General features: G+C 36.1%; 1 protein-coding gene and 1 long non-coding RNA gene across 2 annotated transcripts; both read right to left on the bottom strand.

Annotated features, from left to right (window-relative positions):
- Positions 1-977: 977 nt before the first annotated feature.
- LOC139124129 (transient receptor potential-gamma protein-like) lies at positions 978-3,331 on the bottom strand. Its single transcript, XM_070690272.1, has 4 exons — positions 2,812-3,331; positions 2,014-2,175; positions 1,784-1,849; positions 978-1,651 (listed from the first exon to the last, which is right to left on the bottom strand). Exons 1-4 carry the CDS (start codon positions 2,872-2,874, stop codon positions 1,520-1,522), a joined length of 423 nt encoding a protein of 140 aa, XP_070546373.1. The 5' UTR covers positions 2,875-3,331; the 3' UTR covers positions 978-1,519.
- A 6,194-nt stretch (positions 3,332-9,525) lies between these two features.
- LOC139123710 (uncharacterized) lies at positions 9,526-15,734 on the bottom strand. The gene is made up of 3 exons (XR_011549774.1): positions 15,596-15,734; positions 13,660-13,810; positions 9,526-9,698 (listed from the first exon to the last, which is right to left on the bottom strand). It is a non-coding gene; the product is annotated as an uncharacterized lncRNA (long non-coding RNA).
- Positions 15,735-20,390: the final 4,656 nt, after the last annotated feature.

Here is a 20,390-nt window from a genome sequence, read left to right as displayed (position 1 = left end):
GATACCAAGTACAATTTTCTTGTCAATGCAATTATGTGACTTGAGTGCGTGAGTTGCCCTCTTAAACTGTATCTGTTTATAACGTTAGTTGTACAAACGCGTAAGCATCCCTGCGTTGCGTTGCCGCCACGGCCGCAATCTTAACCTTTTTTTATGTCGACTCTAAATAAGAACACATATAGGAGAGGTTTTACTTCTTTGAAAAATGTAATCATGTATAGAATTGATGCAAACTTATTTTGCAACGGGTTTCCCTTAAACCTGCCTTCGTGTAATCAATGATTCTGAGACGCTTTAAACAACGAAACATCTTAAGTCTACATCACACATTTTCAGTGACACATTTGCTTGGAAACAATCATCATATAATTAGAAATATCTTATATAATACACTTGGGATGACAACATTTTCACTTTGATTATTTTCAACTTTAGTAGTTAAAACCATAAAAGTTCCTTTATTGTCATACTACAATTTCAATCGAAAAACCTGAATTTTGTCCATCAATTAATGCTTCGTTTTCCAAAACGCATGCCCGCAACCTTACTAATTGTGCATGGTAGACCTATATACACAAATAACTGCTCGTAAATTTCTTTCAATGAATTTTCATTTTATCGAAATAATTAATGTTTGGCTGACTTCTCACTGATGACATTTCAGTACATTGCAGTGAGCGAAAAAGTATCGCTAGATGTTTCCCTTCAAATTGCTTATTGTAATAAACTTTACGTAGACTCTTCGTTTCTATTTTGTCTGTTAAGTAATTTAAAACCTCTTCAATTACAAATATGTCAAAGTAAATATATATATATATATATATATATATATATATATATATATATATATATATATATATATATATATATATATATATATATAAATGTAGATTAAGGCAGGTCATCACAAAGTCACCAATTTTAAATAGTAATTTAAAATTTTGAAATTCGTTACCCTAAAATACATTTCTGGCAAACTTATCAAGCTAATGGAATTTTGATTTGAATTCATGCTTGCACATGATATGCAAGACAAAAACTAAGTCTATGAAATATTTTGGAAAGAAAAACCTGTAAATGTTAATCAAAATAATATTGGAAATGGTAGAGCACTGTTTTATGAAACAAGAGCAACCTCAGGCACCAATCGTATCCTTCAGTGTCGTGTTAAGGTAGCTTGTGTATGGAAACTGAAAGACTTATTGCTCAATATGTTCTTATGTAACTCTCTCTCAAGAATTCTCTTACCAAACTAGGAATATATCTCTCCTTTAACTGTGCAAAGTTTAAATTTATTACTAGAGAAATGAACTGCCTGACAGTTACAGATATTCGAAATCGAAAATGGCCACCATAACCGCATTAGCTCTACCAAAAAAGTGAAAATTTCTAGTTTTAAACAAGTGGGAAAGTGAATATTTTACACCAAGAGCTTTAAGTAAGCCATCACAAGTGGTATGTCAGGAAAAGATTATACAAATTTGAGACCCCGGATGTCTGTACTCGAGGCGCATGCTACCTAAATGTATACGACCTCGGTAAGTTCATCGTTCACAGTATACGGTAAAGTAGTCGTGCGTCTGGATGCCTGTTCCTTACTGCCAGATTTGGTGTGCTTGCTGATGTATTGCATGGTGAGAATATGGAGTATCTGTCAAAGAAATACACAATAAATACTTGTTAGAAACTATATGACCATATGTTGCAATGATCAAGAAAGTCGAAAAAGTGGAAAAAGTGATGATATGAACGATCAGAAGGAAGAAGAAATATCACAACTCACATCTTTGTAAGGCAGTTCATTGTTTTCGCCGTGTCCTGGGTGGCGCAAATCCGCCTCTTCCACATTCTGAAGAGAAAGAATGAATAGTTCACTCTTCTAATAATAGCGAGATTATACCTCTAGTTTATTTGTGTTAACGCTTTTAAATATTTTGCTTTTGATATAAGATCTCAGTTTTACAATGCTGGCTGAAGGGTACCATGAATTAAAAGAAAACAGAGACAATATACCTCTGGACTTGCGCTGTTCCATTTGCAGAACATCGATTTGATAATATTCGCGATAAACTTGCGAGTTGGGATCAAGTTAAATGGAGGTGGCAAGATGGGTCCTCTAATAAAGTCCATCCATAGAGTTGTACGACAGAAAGTCCATTCGATGTCAATGTTTTCCTACAAAAATCATCAATAGGTCATAGAGAGTTGTTTGCTTCGGGTATAGTTATGTCAAATGCAGAGTATGTAAATGTTTTATGCAAGCTAACATCGTAAATTCAACATTGTGGTGTCAGACACTTCAATTTTCGACTAATATTTGTTTTTGCAAATAATTGGTTTGCTGTTTTCTTTGTATTTCTCAGAAACGTTGTATAAGCACATTTCCACATTGACAGCCATTTTAACTATGTGATACAGTGGCCGCCTCAGTGCACATCGTTTGTTGTCCGCGTAATGTTGACATCATGATAGGGTAGCACTAACAAGAAGATAACTAGAGTGAGATAGGCATGTGCTGATTGTAGAGTGTGCGAATATGTTTTCTAACGTTTGATATTTGAAAATGGCCAACATCCCTGTTTTAAACCTTTAGCGGAAAAGACGTTTCGACCAAATAAGACAGTGAAACGCTTCTTTCTTCGGGACATTTAAAAAGGAACCCCCCCCCCCTTAGGTGGTAGATCAGAAAAAGTATTGCAAAGTAAAGCACCCATCTATCTCTTCCCGAGACTTATTGTACCTCAATACAGAAAAAAACCAGACGTGAAGCTACGATATTGGGTAGATTGCTGAGTTCATAAAAGTACACACCTTTATTTTCGTGTAGGTTTCAGACATCATAGCGATGCAGAGGTTTAACAGTATGACGATCATAAATAAGCAAAACGTTCCGTACAGTATATAACCGGTAATGGAGATAGACCAAGCTGTGAGGTCTTTGAACTGCTCTCCAGAGGTTTTATTTACACCAGTGTTTATCGGAGAAACATCTAAATCATCATGATAATTTGAACCGAAGACGGACCATATTAGATTCTCTATAGTCTTATCCCACCTAAAGTCAAAGTAAAGTTAACAACGTGAGATATTAAACGTTGTTTTTGTTTTTATGAGTATCTATAAAAATTTGTGATAACTTCCACGAAACCTCTTTACTGATGCTCTAACCACATACTACGTATGTGACCATCTATTGTGTATTGTTCCCTTTTACATTGCATCGTATGAAATTTTCATTTTACACGTATATTCGTTTGCGGCGTTTAAGCATAAACAAACTTGCTTTTCAAAGGAATTTGTGGTACCTCTCTAACCCAAATAGGGATGAAGATACAAGAAAACCTACGTTATAGATAAATTATTCATCAATTTTCAAATGGGCGTCTTGATAAAGAAAACGAATAGCAATTATGTAATCAGAGACTGGTTAATTTCGCATTTATAGATTGATGCGAATATGTCATGTTGTCTTCATCAATTAATGCATTCTTACAAGGATACACTGCATTTAAAATTTGAAGATATCGTTTCTTTTGGTGTATTTTGAAATATAAAAGCAGTTTTTACTGCAAACCTACCTATCCCAGCTCTCTGAAGCCTCGATGTGTCGTAAAGGCGTTATGTTATAATAATTGTAAAAAATACCCATCGCATAAACAATGACTACAAGTATGAACAAGCAACAGAAGGTAAAAACGTCTGACGACATCCGAGTAAAGATCAAAAGCATTGAGCCAAGCTTTTTAAAAAAGTAAAGATATTGAAGAGCTCGAAAATTAATAAATACCGTATTAACTACAGCTAATTGGGAAAAAATTATCAATAAAGGTAAAAGCGACAGCGGCAGCTTGAAAAAAAAAAAATTAAATGAAGCAGAGTCAAGCTTGCAAAATTGCAGATATCAATGACATTCCAAGCGTCCCGTATGTACTTGCTGAAACCAAAGGCTATGGCTTGCTGCAGTTCATATACCAGGAAGCCTAATGCTTGCAAAAACGAGAGATAAGGGTTTCGAAAGTAGATAATACTGCATAATAATGCAAAATACGAGAACAAACAAGCAATAAATCTAGTCTTTGGTGACATGATGAATGGTGTATGTGGCCATGCAACGTGAAAAAGTGCAAGGAGGGGATGTAACAATCCACAGACAACAACTGCAAATACGGCGTAGAGGATATTCCACCAAAATCCTGGGTATTCTGACCACCTAGGTTGGCCATGTAACCATGCTGACTGCATGATTTCTTGAGTACGAAAATGGCTGACGAACTGTCGGAGAAAGTACAAGCGTCCATAGGTTAGTGAAAAAACAAAATATTGGTCATCGGAATCTGAATTATAAACTTCAATATAAGTATCGACAAAATTGACACAGCAACGTTGGCAGTTAGGGTAGGAAAACTGTTTTTGAAAATAAAGGTAAAATGCATTTGTCTTGATCCTTCTTGACATTAATTTTGATGTATATGTACCTTCTTTTGATTTTTATCGATAGCTTCATTTACTGTTTTCCAACAACCATTCTTTAACGATGAACCGTGGAGTACGGTCCGTACTGTTGCCGAATCTTCGCACATTTCCAATAATTCAACAGTGAAATCTTCCAGTTTCATGTAAATATTCGACAGATCTACCTGTACATTAAAGGAAAACGCACAAATATTATATCTCTATCTGTGCATGAAACTGACCTGTTTCTTCCATAGGAGTAATAGTCTTCTCCTACTGCCTGACTTTGAGGATCATAGCGCCCGTTTATTATCATAAGGGGGTCATACAATACCATAAACATATTGCTATTCCCGGGGCCTTACGCTGGGGGGTGTAGCGACGCCTTCCTGCTAACGCAAAGCCACGAAGCCACGATAAATACGTTATTTCTCGAATAGAGACAAGGTTATAAATGTTTTATAATACACCAGATAATCATGCTTTTAAATGTTATTGCTTTGACTGCGCTTAGATATTTACTAGGCACTGCAACAACATAGTTTGAGGAGCTTACTCGGTGATTCCCAATTAAGGTAGCTGTTGGAACAGAAAATCTTACTATTCTAGTCAGAAGTTAGATGCACATCCCCGCTCCAAAACTTGCCATTGTTTTCGCTAAGTGACTGTCTGGTCACATGTTTGGGGAATTTTTCAACCTCCCTTGGGAAACAGTTCAAAAATACCATCTCATGTCACTTTTTTCGAAGCAATGGGGCTAGACGTATGCTTCTTTCGTCCTCTGCCGATATCTGGCTAATTGCGAAATGAACATATAGATTGTTATAATAAAGAAATATGTAAGAACAAGGCAAGTATAGTGGATGACTGTTTACGCTAGTACCAAGCATACATGCGCTCATCGGAAAAGTGAAATCATAGTTTGCGCTTAATTCTACCGCCTATATAAACTTGTTTGCCTACATTTATTCCATGTTTCTATGGGAAAGTGAAGTGATGCGGGGGTATACGGACTACAGCTAGCTTGCATATTCTCATCTTAGTCCATAAGGTGTTTCAATGGTTTATTCATATTCTCCTATGCAGGAATAGAGAAACTTCATTATAATCTCTGCACGAAAGAACCCCATACAGTGTAGTCATAAACCTATGAACCTCTGGTTTAAAGATTCCAAGTTTTAATGTCAATTCACGTGTTGGTTTATCTTAAGGGTGTGATCATTAAAGTATGTGATTGAATCAAAAGGAAAGTTATCACTCTTATTAGATAGAAGCCATGCTATGTAATCACACATGTGATTGGGCAGTTGCAAGGGCCTCACAAAGACCAGTTCGCTGGAATTTGAAGACATCAACATACTGACCAACGTTTAGACTCGGACCTCCAGGAACGGGACAGCATTGCCACGTAAGGATACACCAAGGGATGGGCTAGCCTTACCAGACAGGGTCATAAATGGAGGGACCAACCGTACCAGATGGCGACCCCCAAGGGTAGGGACAACCTTAGGTAAATGGGAGACCCAAAGCATGATCCTACATCGACAAGCATGGAGCACCTATGTTCCGAATCAAAATTTGCAAGGTGGTTACCCAAAGCCAGACTTTTTTTCAGGGGGCATCGAGGAAAAGGATTTGATTTTTACAGATTGGGATTTCAAGATACAGAGTTTAACCCATATACTGGTTGATACCATACAATGCCATTCCCATACTCTGTAGTCAACATAAGAAGTGAGCTTTTTACATAAGTTCATAATCACATTCAATATTGTAGAGATTCAAAAATTGTCATCATTAGTCACCAAAAACGACACCCTACCCCAAAATACCGAGTGCCTCCACAGCATGGAATTTCCCGTGATCACCTCGGTAGGTGTTCATTACATGGGAAATGATAGGTTATGTGAGCTTTCACGTTATGAAGACAAAGCTTTTAGTGCTCTGCCATTCAGGCGATATTTCTACATTTCAATTTGTGCTGCAATGTCGAAAGATATTATAGAATGGTAAATGTATAGGAAGTTTCATTGTATAGGAAGGGGACGAGTTAAGAAATCTATGTAAGAGAAATAGGACATACTGTATTTTCTCCTTTCTACGGACTCAGGGAAGAAAAAAAATATTGCAGTACTGCATAAGAAGAGTATTGTAGACATCAATGACAAGCCTTGTCAGCTAAGTCATTAGAAAGGTACTGCAGAAGTAAAAATACCAGTTAGACAGTCAGAGATGATAAACATGATGCTGACTTGATAGAAAGTGTTAAAATGTAAACAATATCCCCTAAAGATATGACCGTTATATTTTTGGGGAAAGGCAAATAGAGTAGATTCTATTCTAAATTCACCAAATACGCAAATGCACAGGAATGGGCTGATAACGAATATCTTTCAATGCATATTTGCCTTCACTCATAGAACATCATGGGAATATTAATTTCCAGCGACTTGTGGGTAAGCTTGCAGAGCATCTTTGCAAACTGCAACATCTCAAAACTACGTCATTGAAGTCACTGGAGACTTGTCAACTGTTGGAGAATGCATTTGACGGTTTGTAAGATTACAGTGCATTGGTTCAAAAAGTATGACAAGAGTTCAGACTGAAGGTTTTGGTGAAACTGCTGATTCCTTTTTAGATCAATCACCAAGACTTGCGATCATCACGTGCTACCTATAACTCCTGTCTCATACAATGATGTGATCATCAGATAATATATTTTATTTTTTTACTTCGATGCCACACATTCGCTCAAAAAGTTCAAATTTAGTGTTACTCTTTCGAATAGTAGGTTATAGGAGCTTCTACAACGGAAATGAGTTTAATTTAACCATGAATATTGAGTATTTTGTCGTGTTAGAAAAACATTGCACTTCTTAGACACATTTGAATAATTGCTTGCCTCTGACAGGGTGCAACATAGTATCTCAAATCAATTGTTCCTAGATTAAAGCCCTAATAGTAATGCAGAGAGAGAGAGAGAGAGAGAGAGAGAGGAGAGAGAGAGAGAGAGAGAGAGAGAGAGAGAGAGAGAGAGAGAGAGAGGAGAGAGAGAGAGACGAGAGAGAGAGACAGACAGACAGACAGACAGACAGACAGACAGACAGACAGACAGACAGAGAAGAAAGGGGAGGAAGAAAAACAGTTGGCATACATAGATAAATTGACCATGAGCAAGTTAACAAAGGTTAAGAACAAAGTATAAAATCAGGATTAATATGTAAGAAATCATCTTATAATTTGTCAAGTATGATTTTTAGCTTACGTGTGTAAACACGTGAGCTGATGTCATAGCGATGTCTGTCTGTCTGTCTGTCTGTGTGTGTGTGTGTGTGTGTGTGTGTGTGTCTGTCTGTCTGTCTGTCTGTCTGTCTGTCTGTCTGTCTGTCTGTCTGTCTGTCTGTCTGTTTACACGATAACTCAAAAACGCCTGAACGGATTCAAGTCAGATTTGGTACACAGGTACCATATGCTACTTGCAAGAACTGATTAGATTTTGGTTAGTGTGGCTTGCATATTAATGAAGTTATGCAATATCATTTTTTCCGTACAATGGTTTCCCTATGGAGACGGTAATGACAGTGTAGATATATATCAAGAAATGCTGCACAAAATTTCATGAAACTTTTCACAGATGACAATCTCAGAACATTATGATGATACTGTGAGTGTCATGTCAATTGTCTTCTCATTTGCATATTTAAGGAACTTTTGTTATGAGTGAGATAACTCTAAAATTCCTGCACCAAACTTGATGATACTTTCAACAAATATTGATCTGATATATATCTAATTATACTTAGAAGCAATAGGCAGTGTCAAGTTAATAAATAGCTCATTTGCATATTTTATGAAGGTTTGTAATTAGTCATATAACTCCAATAGAACTTCACCAAATGTGATGAAATCTGCTGCAGATACTGGTCCGACTGATATCTAACTGTAGTGTAAAGCATTTAGTAGTGTGAAATAAATTAACGGTTCATTTGCATATTTAATGAACTTTGTAATTAGGTATAGAACTCTTAAATTACGGCACCCAAGTCAGTGAAATCGGGTACAGATATTGTTTTGATAAATTTCTAATTGTACAGAGAAGCATTTGGCAGTGTCAAGTTAACAAATAGCTCCTTTGCATATTTTATGAAGGTTTGTAATAAGTCATATAACTCCAATATAACTTCACCAAATGTGATAAAATCTGCTGCAGATACTGATCCGACAGATATCTAATTGTGCTGTAGAGCATTTAGTTGTGTGAAGTTAATTAGGGTTCATTTGCATATTTAATGAAGTTTGTAATTAGTGATATTACTCCAAAATTACAGAGTTAAATTTGATGAAACTTGCTACAGATGTTGATCTGATAAATATCCAATTGTACTGAGAAGCATTGAGCAGTGTCAAGTTAATAATTAGCTCATTTGCATATTTCGTGAAGTCTTATAGTTAGTCATATAACTCCGAAATAACTGCATCAAATGTGATGAAAACTGCTGCACATACTAATACGACAGATATCTTACTGCGTTGTAAAGCATTTAGTAGTGTAAAGTTAATTAAGGGTTCATTTGCATATTTCATAAACTTTATGATTAGGTATATAACTCTAAAATTTCGGCAGCAAAATTTTGTGAAACGTGCTACAGATATTGATTTGATAAATATTTAATTGTGCTATGAATCATTGAACAGTGTCAAGTTAATTTACGGTTTATTTGCATATTTCATGAACTTTGTAATTAGTGACATTACTCTAAAATTACCACATTAAATTAAATAAAACGTGCTACAAATGTTGATCTGATGGATATCTAATAGTCCCATAAAGCATTGAGCAGTGTCAAGTTAATGAAGAGCTCATTTGAATATGAAATACAGTTTTGAATTAGTGATTAAACTCAGAGAGTACTGTTCGAAGTTGAAAAAACCTGCTACATATAGTGATAACATATATCTCATTGTTCTGTGAAGCGTACTACTATTGATGAACCTGTTGTAAAACACGTGAGCATATTCAGTTCATATCTGGTTAATCATGTATTACAATACTCTTTGTATGTAACTTACGTTAGAGGTGCTGCACAGACCATCAGTTTTCTCCATTTTGCGAAGTCTCTCTGAAAGCCCAAAGGCTGTAAGCAGAGGATCAGCACTGGTAAAACAAATGTAGGCCGGACTAGATATTGCTGCATAGAACTTGAAGAGCTGAAGCTTTGCAGCAATATCGATATCTTCTGTCTTACCTGCATTAACGTAAACGAATCCGACAAGCTAATTAGATTTCTTGTTGCTGTGTTTGGTTTAAGATACATAACACGTGGTGACTTGCCATGCATTGCATAATTTTTGACGTATGAAATTGTGTAAGAGATTTGTACCTTGATCTGTCTAACCTAATGACTAGACGAAATTTACAAAAAAAATATTATGCAACTTGCCATTACAGTAAGAAGTAAATAGAGAGATATTGTCTATTCAAACGACGGTTGAGTGGAATTGATTGGGGTTGTTGTTGATTGACTGCCATTGATCAAGTGGAGGGATTATTATTGAACAGACAAGAAGTGTACTACATAACTGCCAAAGTATCTATCTCTAATGACAATCTATTATGTGTCTCGATACTTCTAGCAATAAACCCTGTGTGAGGCGTTTAACATTTACAGCTCTGCAGTGTACTAGTGTGATTGCCAAAAACTTGGTGGTCAAGATGGACCAGCTAAAATAGAATCTGGTGGTCGAAATAAGATAATTGATATACTTTTGACGGATGACCACAGGATATTTCGAAGCCCGACACTAGTACCGCTTATTGTTCACAGAACAATCAGATAGCTGTTAGATTAATATCTGTAGCAGGTACCATCATTTTTAGAACAGTACTTTCGGAGTTAAATCACTAATTACAAAACTTTTATTTAATATGCAAAATGAGCTGTTTATTAACTCGAAGTTGCTGAATGCTTCATTGGACAATTAGACATGTATCAGATCAACATCTGTAGCACGTTTCATCAAATATAATGCTGTAATTTCAGAGCTAGCTCACTAATTACAAAGTTCATTAAATATGCAAATGAACCCTTAACAAACTTGACACTGCTCAGTGTTTCACGGGAAAACTAGATATTTATTAGATCAATATCTGCAGCAGGTTCAACCTAATTTGGTGCAATAATTTTAGAATTATATCACTAATTACAGAATTCATTAAATATGCAAATAAACGCTCAATTAGCTTTAAACTATATTCTTTACAACACGGTCAGATGTCTGTCGGATCAGTATCTGCAGCAGATTTTATCGAATTTGGTGTAATTATTTCGATGTTCTATAACTTATTACAAAACTTCATTTGCTATACAAATCAGCTGTTTATCAACTTGACACTGTTCAATTCTTCTCAGTACAATTAGATACCCATTGCATCAATATTTGTAGCAAGCATCATCAAAATTTGTTGAATGAATTTCGGAGCTATATAACTAATTACAAAGTTTATTAAATATGCAAATGTGCGGATAGTTGACATGACACTCACAGTATCGTAATGATGTTCTGAGATTGACATCAGTGAAAAGTTTCATGAAATGTTGTGCAGTATTTCTTAATATATATTGAGACTGTCATTTCTGTCTCCATAGGAAAGCATTATATAAAAAAGAGAGAATGCAAACATTCTGCAAACAGAATGCAAACATGGCTTCATTCTGTCTCAACAGGTGATAACAAGCAGAAAAGAGCACCTTAGTTCAGAAAAAAAACATTTTCCAGTTGACCAAGAGAAATAACTGTGATGCTATGTTCATGATATAACTTTTATAACACTTTAAATACTAGGTAAAATAGCTCGAATTTTTGAAAGCATGGTGTTGTATATGGTGTTTGCAAGAACTATGGACTTTATAATAACATATAATAACATATATTTAAATATCAGATGTCAAAAATATAAATAAGAACGCAAATGCTTTTTAATCAAATATTCTGACGAGCCACTTTGACTGACTCTCAAATTCAGAGAGGTAAAGTATATCTTTTTGTTCTACTCGGTTGTGATGAGTCGCTTGACTGATGAATGGTAAGCCAGTCTATTTTATGTCAGCTATCCATTCACGAGTGAGAGGACAATAATGTGCTAGTGACTTTTTATCTGTATAGAAGCAGATAATTGGACCATGTAGATGCTCCTAAATTTGATTTTGGAATTTTACTGAAATGTTGATTCACTATGCATTGTAGTCTAATGTAAAAGTACGAGTATTTAAAATACCAAATCAAATCTGTGTATTTATAGACACTTTATATTTGATATCAATGCACTTGATTAGACAAGGATAGTGACAAGTACATGTCTGTGCAAGAAATTTGATTTAGGATTTCACTGAAATGTTGCATTGTAGTCTATGGGGAAACTATGAATTTTTTAACATAAAAAAATTGCTACAAAACTAGCTGCATTTATGCAGTGAAACACCAAGTAATTGGTATTGATCTACGTGATTAGATTAGGGTGGTTAAAAGTGCATATATGTACTGTATGTACAAGAAATTTGATTTAGGAATATCGCAAAAATGTTGTTTTACAATATATTGTAGGTTATAGGTAACAATAGTTATTTTTTCCGATACAAACCTATCTAGTTTATAAATGTTGACAATTGATATAAATGTATGTGATGAGAATAAGGTGTTCAAAAGAGCAGATGTTAACAACAAATATTATATTGGAATTTCTGCCGTGATTATGTGTAAAGGTTGAAAAGTATTCTTTGAAAGTTCAAAGGTCAAGTGAAAAATTATACGTCAATTAAGATATTATTGATATCGACTGGGACATACAAGGAGAGCCTCATTTTTACCTACGAAAATTTAGGAGGGTCCCTCTATTTCCTGTAAACACTTTTGAAGTGTGGCTATTTTTTGCATAACATCATTTTGAAAAACCCTAGGCAAGAAATTGATCTTTTAATATAACAATTCTCTGGTGGTTGATAAGCTCACCCCCCCCCCCCCATAAATTATACGTTTGCTGAAAGCCTAGATATAGGGGATCCATTTGGTAACCACAGTGTCACCATTGTGTACATAACTATCACATGACAGGTAATTTGAATAACCTTTCAAAAATCAGTTTGCCCTATGTTTTGTCTCCTACTTCAAATTATCTTACTCTAAATTGCTGGAATACAAGCTGTCACAACGCTCTTCTAAAGTGTGTCTCAGATTTTTTATATCTTGGTTAATTTTTTTAAACATAATTTTAAAGAAATAAACTAGTGTTAAATTCGTTGCTCTTGAAGTTTTACTGGCATAAAAATTGTTTAAGAAGGTTTAAAAAAATTCTGAGACATAATCTAATTTGTAAGATCGCTGGGACAGCTTGCACTAACATAAATTTCAGCCATATTTCTCAAAGCTTTGAAACAAAACATAGGGAAAACCGATTTTTGGAAGGTTATGCAAATTACCTATCACGTGAGAGTTATGTCAACAATGTTGACACTATGGTAACATAAATGTTCCCCTATATATAGGGTTTCGGAAAATATATAATTTACGGGGGTTCTTAGCTTATTAATCAATAGAGAATCGTTAGCTTTGGAAGGTCAATTTCTTGTCCTGGAACCTTAAGTTTTAGGAATTCAATTTTAGGAAGGTTGTTTTTTGGATTTCATTTTAACATTAAGTTCCAGCGAACCCTCCCCTTACCGTAAAAATGAATGCCGTGATATCCTCCTACAAGCAAATGCAACTTCTCCTAGCTTTTTATTATTTCGAGTAAAAGATCTAAAAGACGTAAAAGAGATCTTTTTGATGTGCAATTTGTACACATGTGTGCGTATGTATGTATGTATGTATGTATGTATGTATGTATGTATGTATGTATGTATGTATGTATGTATGTATGAATGTATGTATGTATGTATGTATGTATGTATGTATGTATGTATGTATGTATGTATGTATGTATGTATGTATGTATGTATGTATGTATGTATGTATGTATGTATGTATGTATGTATGTATGTATGTATGTATGTATGTATGTATGTATGTATGTATGTATGTATGTATGTATGTATGTATGTATGTATGTATGTATGTATGTATGTATGTATGTATGTATGTATGTATGTATGTATGTATGTATGTATGTATGTATGTATGTATGTATGTATGTAAAATTCATAATATACATACGTATGGATATTTGTGGTTCTTTCAGTCTCTCAGCTCCATGACTTAGTAGATAATAAACCATTTCAAAACTGTTGTTCTCTGCTGCCACCTGCAACGCAGTAACCATAATTCCATTGCTTGAGATTGTCCGATTAATGTTGAAGTTTCTTTCCTGATAAGAGAACGGGAGGTAGACCGAACTAAGTTATTACAATTTTTCTGACTGACCCCTCCATACGCTGTTAAGTTCCCACTCACGCTCTTTCTCACACTATCACACGTAGCACACAAACGTTTTATCTTATTTAAATATTCAAACAGAGCGTAAGAGATGTAAGAAGTAATCCCACACTTTATACTCTGTCATTATTCATAGTATTACATCATTCTGGCGCTGACCCTTTGCACTTTGATGCCCTGGAGTGGAGTTCACACTTGGAAGTACCATGAAGCATTACTACTGTATTCTGATATAACTGAAGACTATCCTTCATAAGGGACTGCACAGAAATAACAAGGGGCAGTGTTTTTCAAAATGATGCTTTGCAATAAATAGTTTCAGCTTGTCATACGTAAGTATATATGCACGCATGTATGTAGGCAGGTAGGTAGGTAGATGATGCTTTGCAAAAAAAAAAACAGCCACAGCTGGTCATACGTATGTATGTATGTATGTATGTATGTATATTTTAGGTAGGTAGGCATGTAGGGTGGTAGGTAGGTAGGTAGGTAGGCAGGTAGGTAGAGGTAGGTACGTAGGTATGTAGGTACGTGCGTACGTATATACGCCGTTATTAGCAAAGTAAACGTATTTCTCCTGTCAGACACGTGAGTCACTCTGAAATAGAATATATCTAGTTGCCAACGTATTAAGGATACATAGTTGTGTATCACGACCAGAAGTCTTGGTGGAAATGTAAAATATATGTCGGCGAATCATGTAAGGTCGAAACTGTCTACACTTTATAGGACCAGAAATTAGATTCACTTTAGTGAACTCTAAAATGTAAAAATCGTCTTTTTAAAAAAACACGTCAAATAGGTATTGATATGGTTTGTTGACAGATCCTGATAACCACTTATTCACGGAGGAATCTCTCTCGATGACAATCATTTTGTTTATATGTAATACAAAAGAACATCTGTAGTTATGTAGGCTGATAAATAACATATTGGTTTCAAATGTCAAGTATTACTACCATAGACCTACTTTTTACATTTAGATTGAAAAAATGTCAAATATTTGCGTCAGTAAATAATGAATGAAACACGTTTTCAATATTGTTTTTTCTCCTGAGTCACAAAGCAACAAAACGTTCATGTCCTGCTGTAATTAAGGGGTGTATTTGATTACCAGTTCGGACTACATAAGTAAACTACCTATAGCATTTTTTATTTGATATTCTTTACGTAAAACGGTAAATGAACGATCGAAATTTTATTTTATCACAGCTTGTCAAATAATGTGAGTTTGCATGTGTTAACTGAATCCGTTAATATTTCTGGCTTGCTCAATGTGTCATCTTATGTTGCCATTTAAGTTTAGTTAATGAAATTCGCCTTTTGAGATCAAATTGACGTCCTGAAACAGGAGTTTAAAGTGCGAAGTGTATTCCCTTTGGAAAGAATTATAGGACTGGTATATATCAATTACCATATGGCATACTAACTCGGCAATATCAAACACTGAGCCAATTATGAAATCTAAACAGCAATATTATTATCTTTATTGATGTATTTTTTCAAGAACACTTTTGCTATTTTACTTCTGAAGAGTTCCTTACCGGAAACATAAGTCATTCTATAGAATAACTTGCAATCATGAAATTAAGTACAATGAAGAGTTCACCAGCTGACAAACCTAAAACTCTATCAATAAAATACACAACATTAGTCAGTTTAATCAAGCGAGACGTGGATATTGTTCATTTGACGGATAGTAAAACCGTTACATTACCTTGATCCATGCAGCGACTCCAGGTAAATCACCAGCTTCGATTAAGTCAATCAACGCCGTCTCGTTCTCTTGTAATTTTTTTCTCTCAAGCCAGTCTCTGATTCTGGGACGAAGTTGCAAAAAGTCTGCAATGTTTTCCAAATCTGAAAAAAAAGTTTATTGTGATCGATTAAAACATGCTATGTTTCGGTGCCGGGTTCACTATCGGAATACAAGGTTGAGACCCAAAGGTAACCAGAATAGTGGATTCCCTATAGGAGAGGGTGAGTAAGAGACTTGACAGTGGTGTTATGCCCTTCAGCAAAGCGAGTTGCACTCTTCATTTCTTCTCTCCGTAATGCGCTGTGGGTCCCTAATATATTTTCTATTTTTGTGAAGAACTTTGGGACAGAACTATCAAACTTGATGATTTTGACTTTGTTTTTCATTTTGATTCCCTCGTTTTCATAATGTCAGATGGGGCTCAGTCCTTGTAGTTGTGCGTGGTTGAAGACTTTTATTTTAATCTGAAGATGAATAGTCAACCCTTACATAGTCAGTAACAGTATTGCTTCATAATGAGAAAGAATGAAATGGAAATAATTGTTACATTAGTGGTTCCAATACGAAATGCGAAAAAAATTCAAACACCCAGTTTTATTGGTTCACACACTGATGTGCACAGTTAATCGCCCACACTTTGTTAGACCCAAGCAAATACAGTTTTCCTGTTTAATTAGTCAAATATTTTGACATAAATGGTAATTTTGCACACATATTTTGCATTTACCATAATACCAACCCACTGTGTTCTATAGGGGCTTGTTATGCCATTATTGTCGTTGCTATAGCAAGTGCTCTGCCAAACGTCCAGTATTGCAAGCCCGGGCTCAAATTAAGTTTTCCCATGGTAGTCAACTTTGGCTACCCTTTAAGAGCTTTTTAGCTCAATGACAATGCCTGGTAGCTCATGAATTTTTTTGAGGGATATTTTCATCACAGCTTTTCCGCACTCAGTTTTAGACGTGGTGGGTATGGCCTATTTGGGCCAAATCGGCCCTACCCAACACGTCTATTAAAATTCATGAGTTTACTTTTCTTGTTTACGCACACACTTATCGGTTTGACATCTGGGGAATGGCTATTTCATCAGGTTGACAACCCCCACACGTGGACAGTATTAAGATTACTATTTGCATGGAGCGAGATCCATGCTCTTTGTAAGACTGTTGCGACTTTGAACAAAGCAAGGCAAATTTGTTGCTTCCACCAATTCCCCTACAATTACAACGCTAAAGTTCATCAAACAGGGAAAATTATGCAGACCTAGCAAAGCCGTTTGTAATGACATTCGAAACATAGTGAGCATGCAATGACCAAGATATACCACAGTGCTTGCCGTATAGCATGCAGGTACCGTGACTATGCCTCCGCTCCTGGCTCCATGACGAACCATGGAGGTAGAAGATAACTTTCTACCTCCTTGGGCTGACGTACGCGTGACCTAAAAATAAAGCCACGGAGGTTACTATTAAAGTAATTTATGTCACCGTATCAACCGATGCGCGATGGTCAGCTATTAGCCCTATGGCCAGTTGGAATCAAGAGTGCTTTGCTATGACTACGCTGTATTATAGCCCTGCCACGCAGAGCGGAGTAGCGCGTGTGTATAGACGCCAAAGAAGTAGCCAAGGCCCTTCTTTTATTGTACACGTGGTCTTTGGTCCTTGCAAACTTTGCAGCCATCTAAGTCTGTGTATGGTGATTTGTGTTCGTCCCCAGTGTTTCCCTCTATTATGGTGCAGGGTAACATAGTGAACGGAAGATGTACACAAAGGTCCACACAGCATCGTACCTATGGTGCATCAGAAAAACATGAGAATTTTTTTCTCTGTAGAGCGGGATTGAATGCATACAATTAGCATCTAGTTAATGTTTGTAGCAACATTTTAGAGAACACAAACGGACCCTGAAGCATTTCCTTTAGTATTGACAATCCATGTATGCACAGACCTAGTCCATGCTGTAGGGGACATCATAGTTTTTTACTCAATGGATCCACTATTTGCATTTGTTGGACACCATGGAATTTAGTTTTCTTTTTCAATTTGATGTCGATTTGTTGCAGTTCTAGCCCCCCCCCAACATAATTTGAGTCATTTGTTGCGTCACGTCAAGGTGAAAACATATGACCGAAATTCGGATTTTTCGACTGCCACACTGTAAAACGTATGTTCAGTTGTAATGTATGTTACAAAATTTCTGTTTAATTTGCTGTCTTTTAGTGTCTGATCTAAATCCGCCCCTATGTTAGAACCCACTGAGAAGGAACTCGGCATGGCGTCTTAAACGAAACTTCTTGAAAGGTGTCAAAACATTGGGCTGATCTAACATTTGTACTTTAACATCGAAAACAATTGTATTAACGCACGTGTTATAATCCCAAGCAGGCCAGTTTGTGTGCGGGATAAAGTTGGAATGTTGTATTTATTCACTAAACAAAAAAGGCCCTTTTTGCGAGATTCTGCCCATGAAGTGAAATTTTAGTCATTTGACGTGAATACTTGTATAACTTTGCCAAGGGAAACCGGTATAGCCATGACAATGATTTCACTCAGTGATTGCATGAAGGCACACAGTAGCCGGGCTTATGGCTTTCTGTGGGGATGACTCATACATTTAGGCATAATTAAGATTGATATATTACGATCAAAATTCAATGAAAGTGCATTTTCATTTGCTATCATTTCCTGTCCCTATCCTCAAAGTATATCAGTAAAGACATTGAAACTTTGTTGCAAATATCACAAAATTCAACTACACTGTCGTCTTTTTAATTTGCATAAAGAAAGTCATAGTGTAGCAATTTTGTGTCCAGCAGGGTTGACTGTGCATCTCGTCCAAAAGTGACGGATATCACAGGCCAAGTATTGATAGAGTTTCATGTCTCAGGCTTTGGTAGTCCCTGATGGCTACCATTTCATGGGTTTGAGTAGGCCCAATGAAATGTTGGTAGTCTGTCTGTGGAGTGGAACTACAGCTCTACAAGCTCAAAAACGTTTTGCCTAAAAACTCGCATTTGCATTAAGTTATTGACACAGATGGCGCTTTTCGAAATGTGAGTTCAATCCTTGTATTCTTGGCGTGATTTTCTCGTTAGTTATAAGTTTTAAACTGCTGTTAAATGAATATTGAAAAGAACAACATTATGTTGTCGTACGAGGTGGCATCATAGCCGTGACGTACGTATCTCCTTCACTAACGGAAAGCCCCATACAGCTGAACAGTTGGATACGGCTGTAGTATTGTATCCATCTGGAGCTGATGTCCTTTGCTTGTGTTATTGGCCATGTTCATTATCCCAACAAGACCTTACATTCTTGAAGCTAAGATTTCATAATGGCCCTTTTCAACGAGAAAATGAAATCGTGTGAAAATATAAATTTTTCGTGAACATATGTGTAAATGTAGAGAAGAATTCCATGAAATAAGGTGTTTGCCATAGAAATAGCAGAGAAATTCGACGCATAATCACTTTTGACAAATTTCTTCTCGAGTTTTTATTGCAAATATCACATCACTTTCTGGGTCTACAGACCTCAGAATGTTGAAATATACAGTTCTCGGCTTGTCAACTTTGACTATATTTGTGACCATGTGTCAGCAGCAGTGATCAAACACGATTTGAAGTAATTTAGGATGATGGGATAGTCTATTAATGTTGGTTTAATCAGCAAATTTAAGCCCAGCGTCTTTCCTTTTTCCAGTTCACTTGTTTTTTGTTTTGTTTTGTTTTTTGTTTTTGTTTTGGTGATTTGCAAAAGGGCACCAAATACGGTTGATAAATTTGAACACTTAAAAGAGCAAATTCCTCAAAATTAGTTCCAACCGTGTTTTCATTAAATTCATGAAACTTGCAATTAAGGTTGTTGTTACAGCGTAAAACGACTTTGTCGCATATCTACTCCAACACCTACGCTGACTGTTTTAATTTGGATAATTGTAACGTATGAGTGACTTTTCGATGACCATATGTTTGTTTTTGCATTCGTGTTTCACACTCGGTTGCACTTAATTTCTAATACTGCCAGCACTCCCAGTAAAGGTACGCAGTCACTCCTGCATACTCTCCTGAGACAAGTCCATCATTCTTGTGATAAAAAAACGCATATGCAAATTGACGTCGTATTGACAACGGTTAGCCTTGTAGTTATGGTTTTATATTGCGTATGTTGCTAGAAAGTGATGACACCTCAGTCTAAAATATACAATATTTCATTTTAAAGGTCGTCTTCACTGGAAGTATATCATGTATTGTGATTCGGGTGTGATGATGTTGAAGGAATCCAGTTTGATGTAGTGAGAAATAACGTTTGGTTCATAAAGTCTGTCAGAATTTTGAAGGGCAATTTCCGACGGTATGTTTCAAATGCAGTTATAGACAATAACTGCTTACTTCGGTCCACAATCTTTACGCTTGACTTTGCATCGGATACTACTTTGCAGCCCATTGACAGAGGAGATCCGTTGGAGTACATTCACGGGCGCTGCTTAGGTGAGCATGCAGATCTCGGCCCCCTTGTAGTAGAATTAGAGTAGATATTAGCGATGGTTGTCGGCTGACGAGGCATATCAACAACGGACCAAGATTCTATTTAACACGGAATGACATTTCGAAGGTAAGGTACATCCCAGGCACCATCTCCACGCCCATGTTTAAATTTAACATAGGTGTATACTGCCGTGAGGATGGCACTTTGCAGCCATCCAATTTTCCCTCGGACAAATGCCCTATTTCCGTTTTCCCAATTTTCAG

This window comes from Ptychodera flava (assembly GCF_041260155.1).
Source record: "Ptychodera flava strain L36383 chromosome 23 unlocalized genomic scaffold, AS_Pfla_20210202 Scaffold_23__1_contigs__length_28996876_pilon, whole genome shotgun sequence".
Classification (NCBI taxonomy): domain Eukaryota; kingdom Metazoa; phylum Hemichordata; class Enteropneusta; family Ptychoderidae; genus Ptychodera; species Ptychodera flava.
The sequence above is the reverse complement of the archived record's forward strand: the minus strand, read 5'-3'. Positions and strand labels throughout refer to the sequence as shown.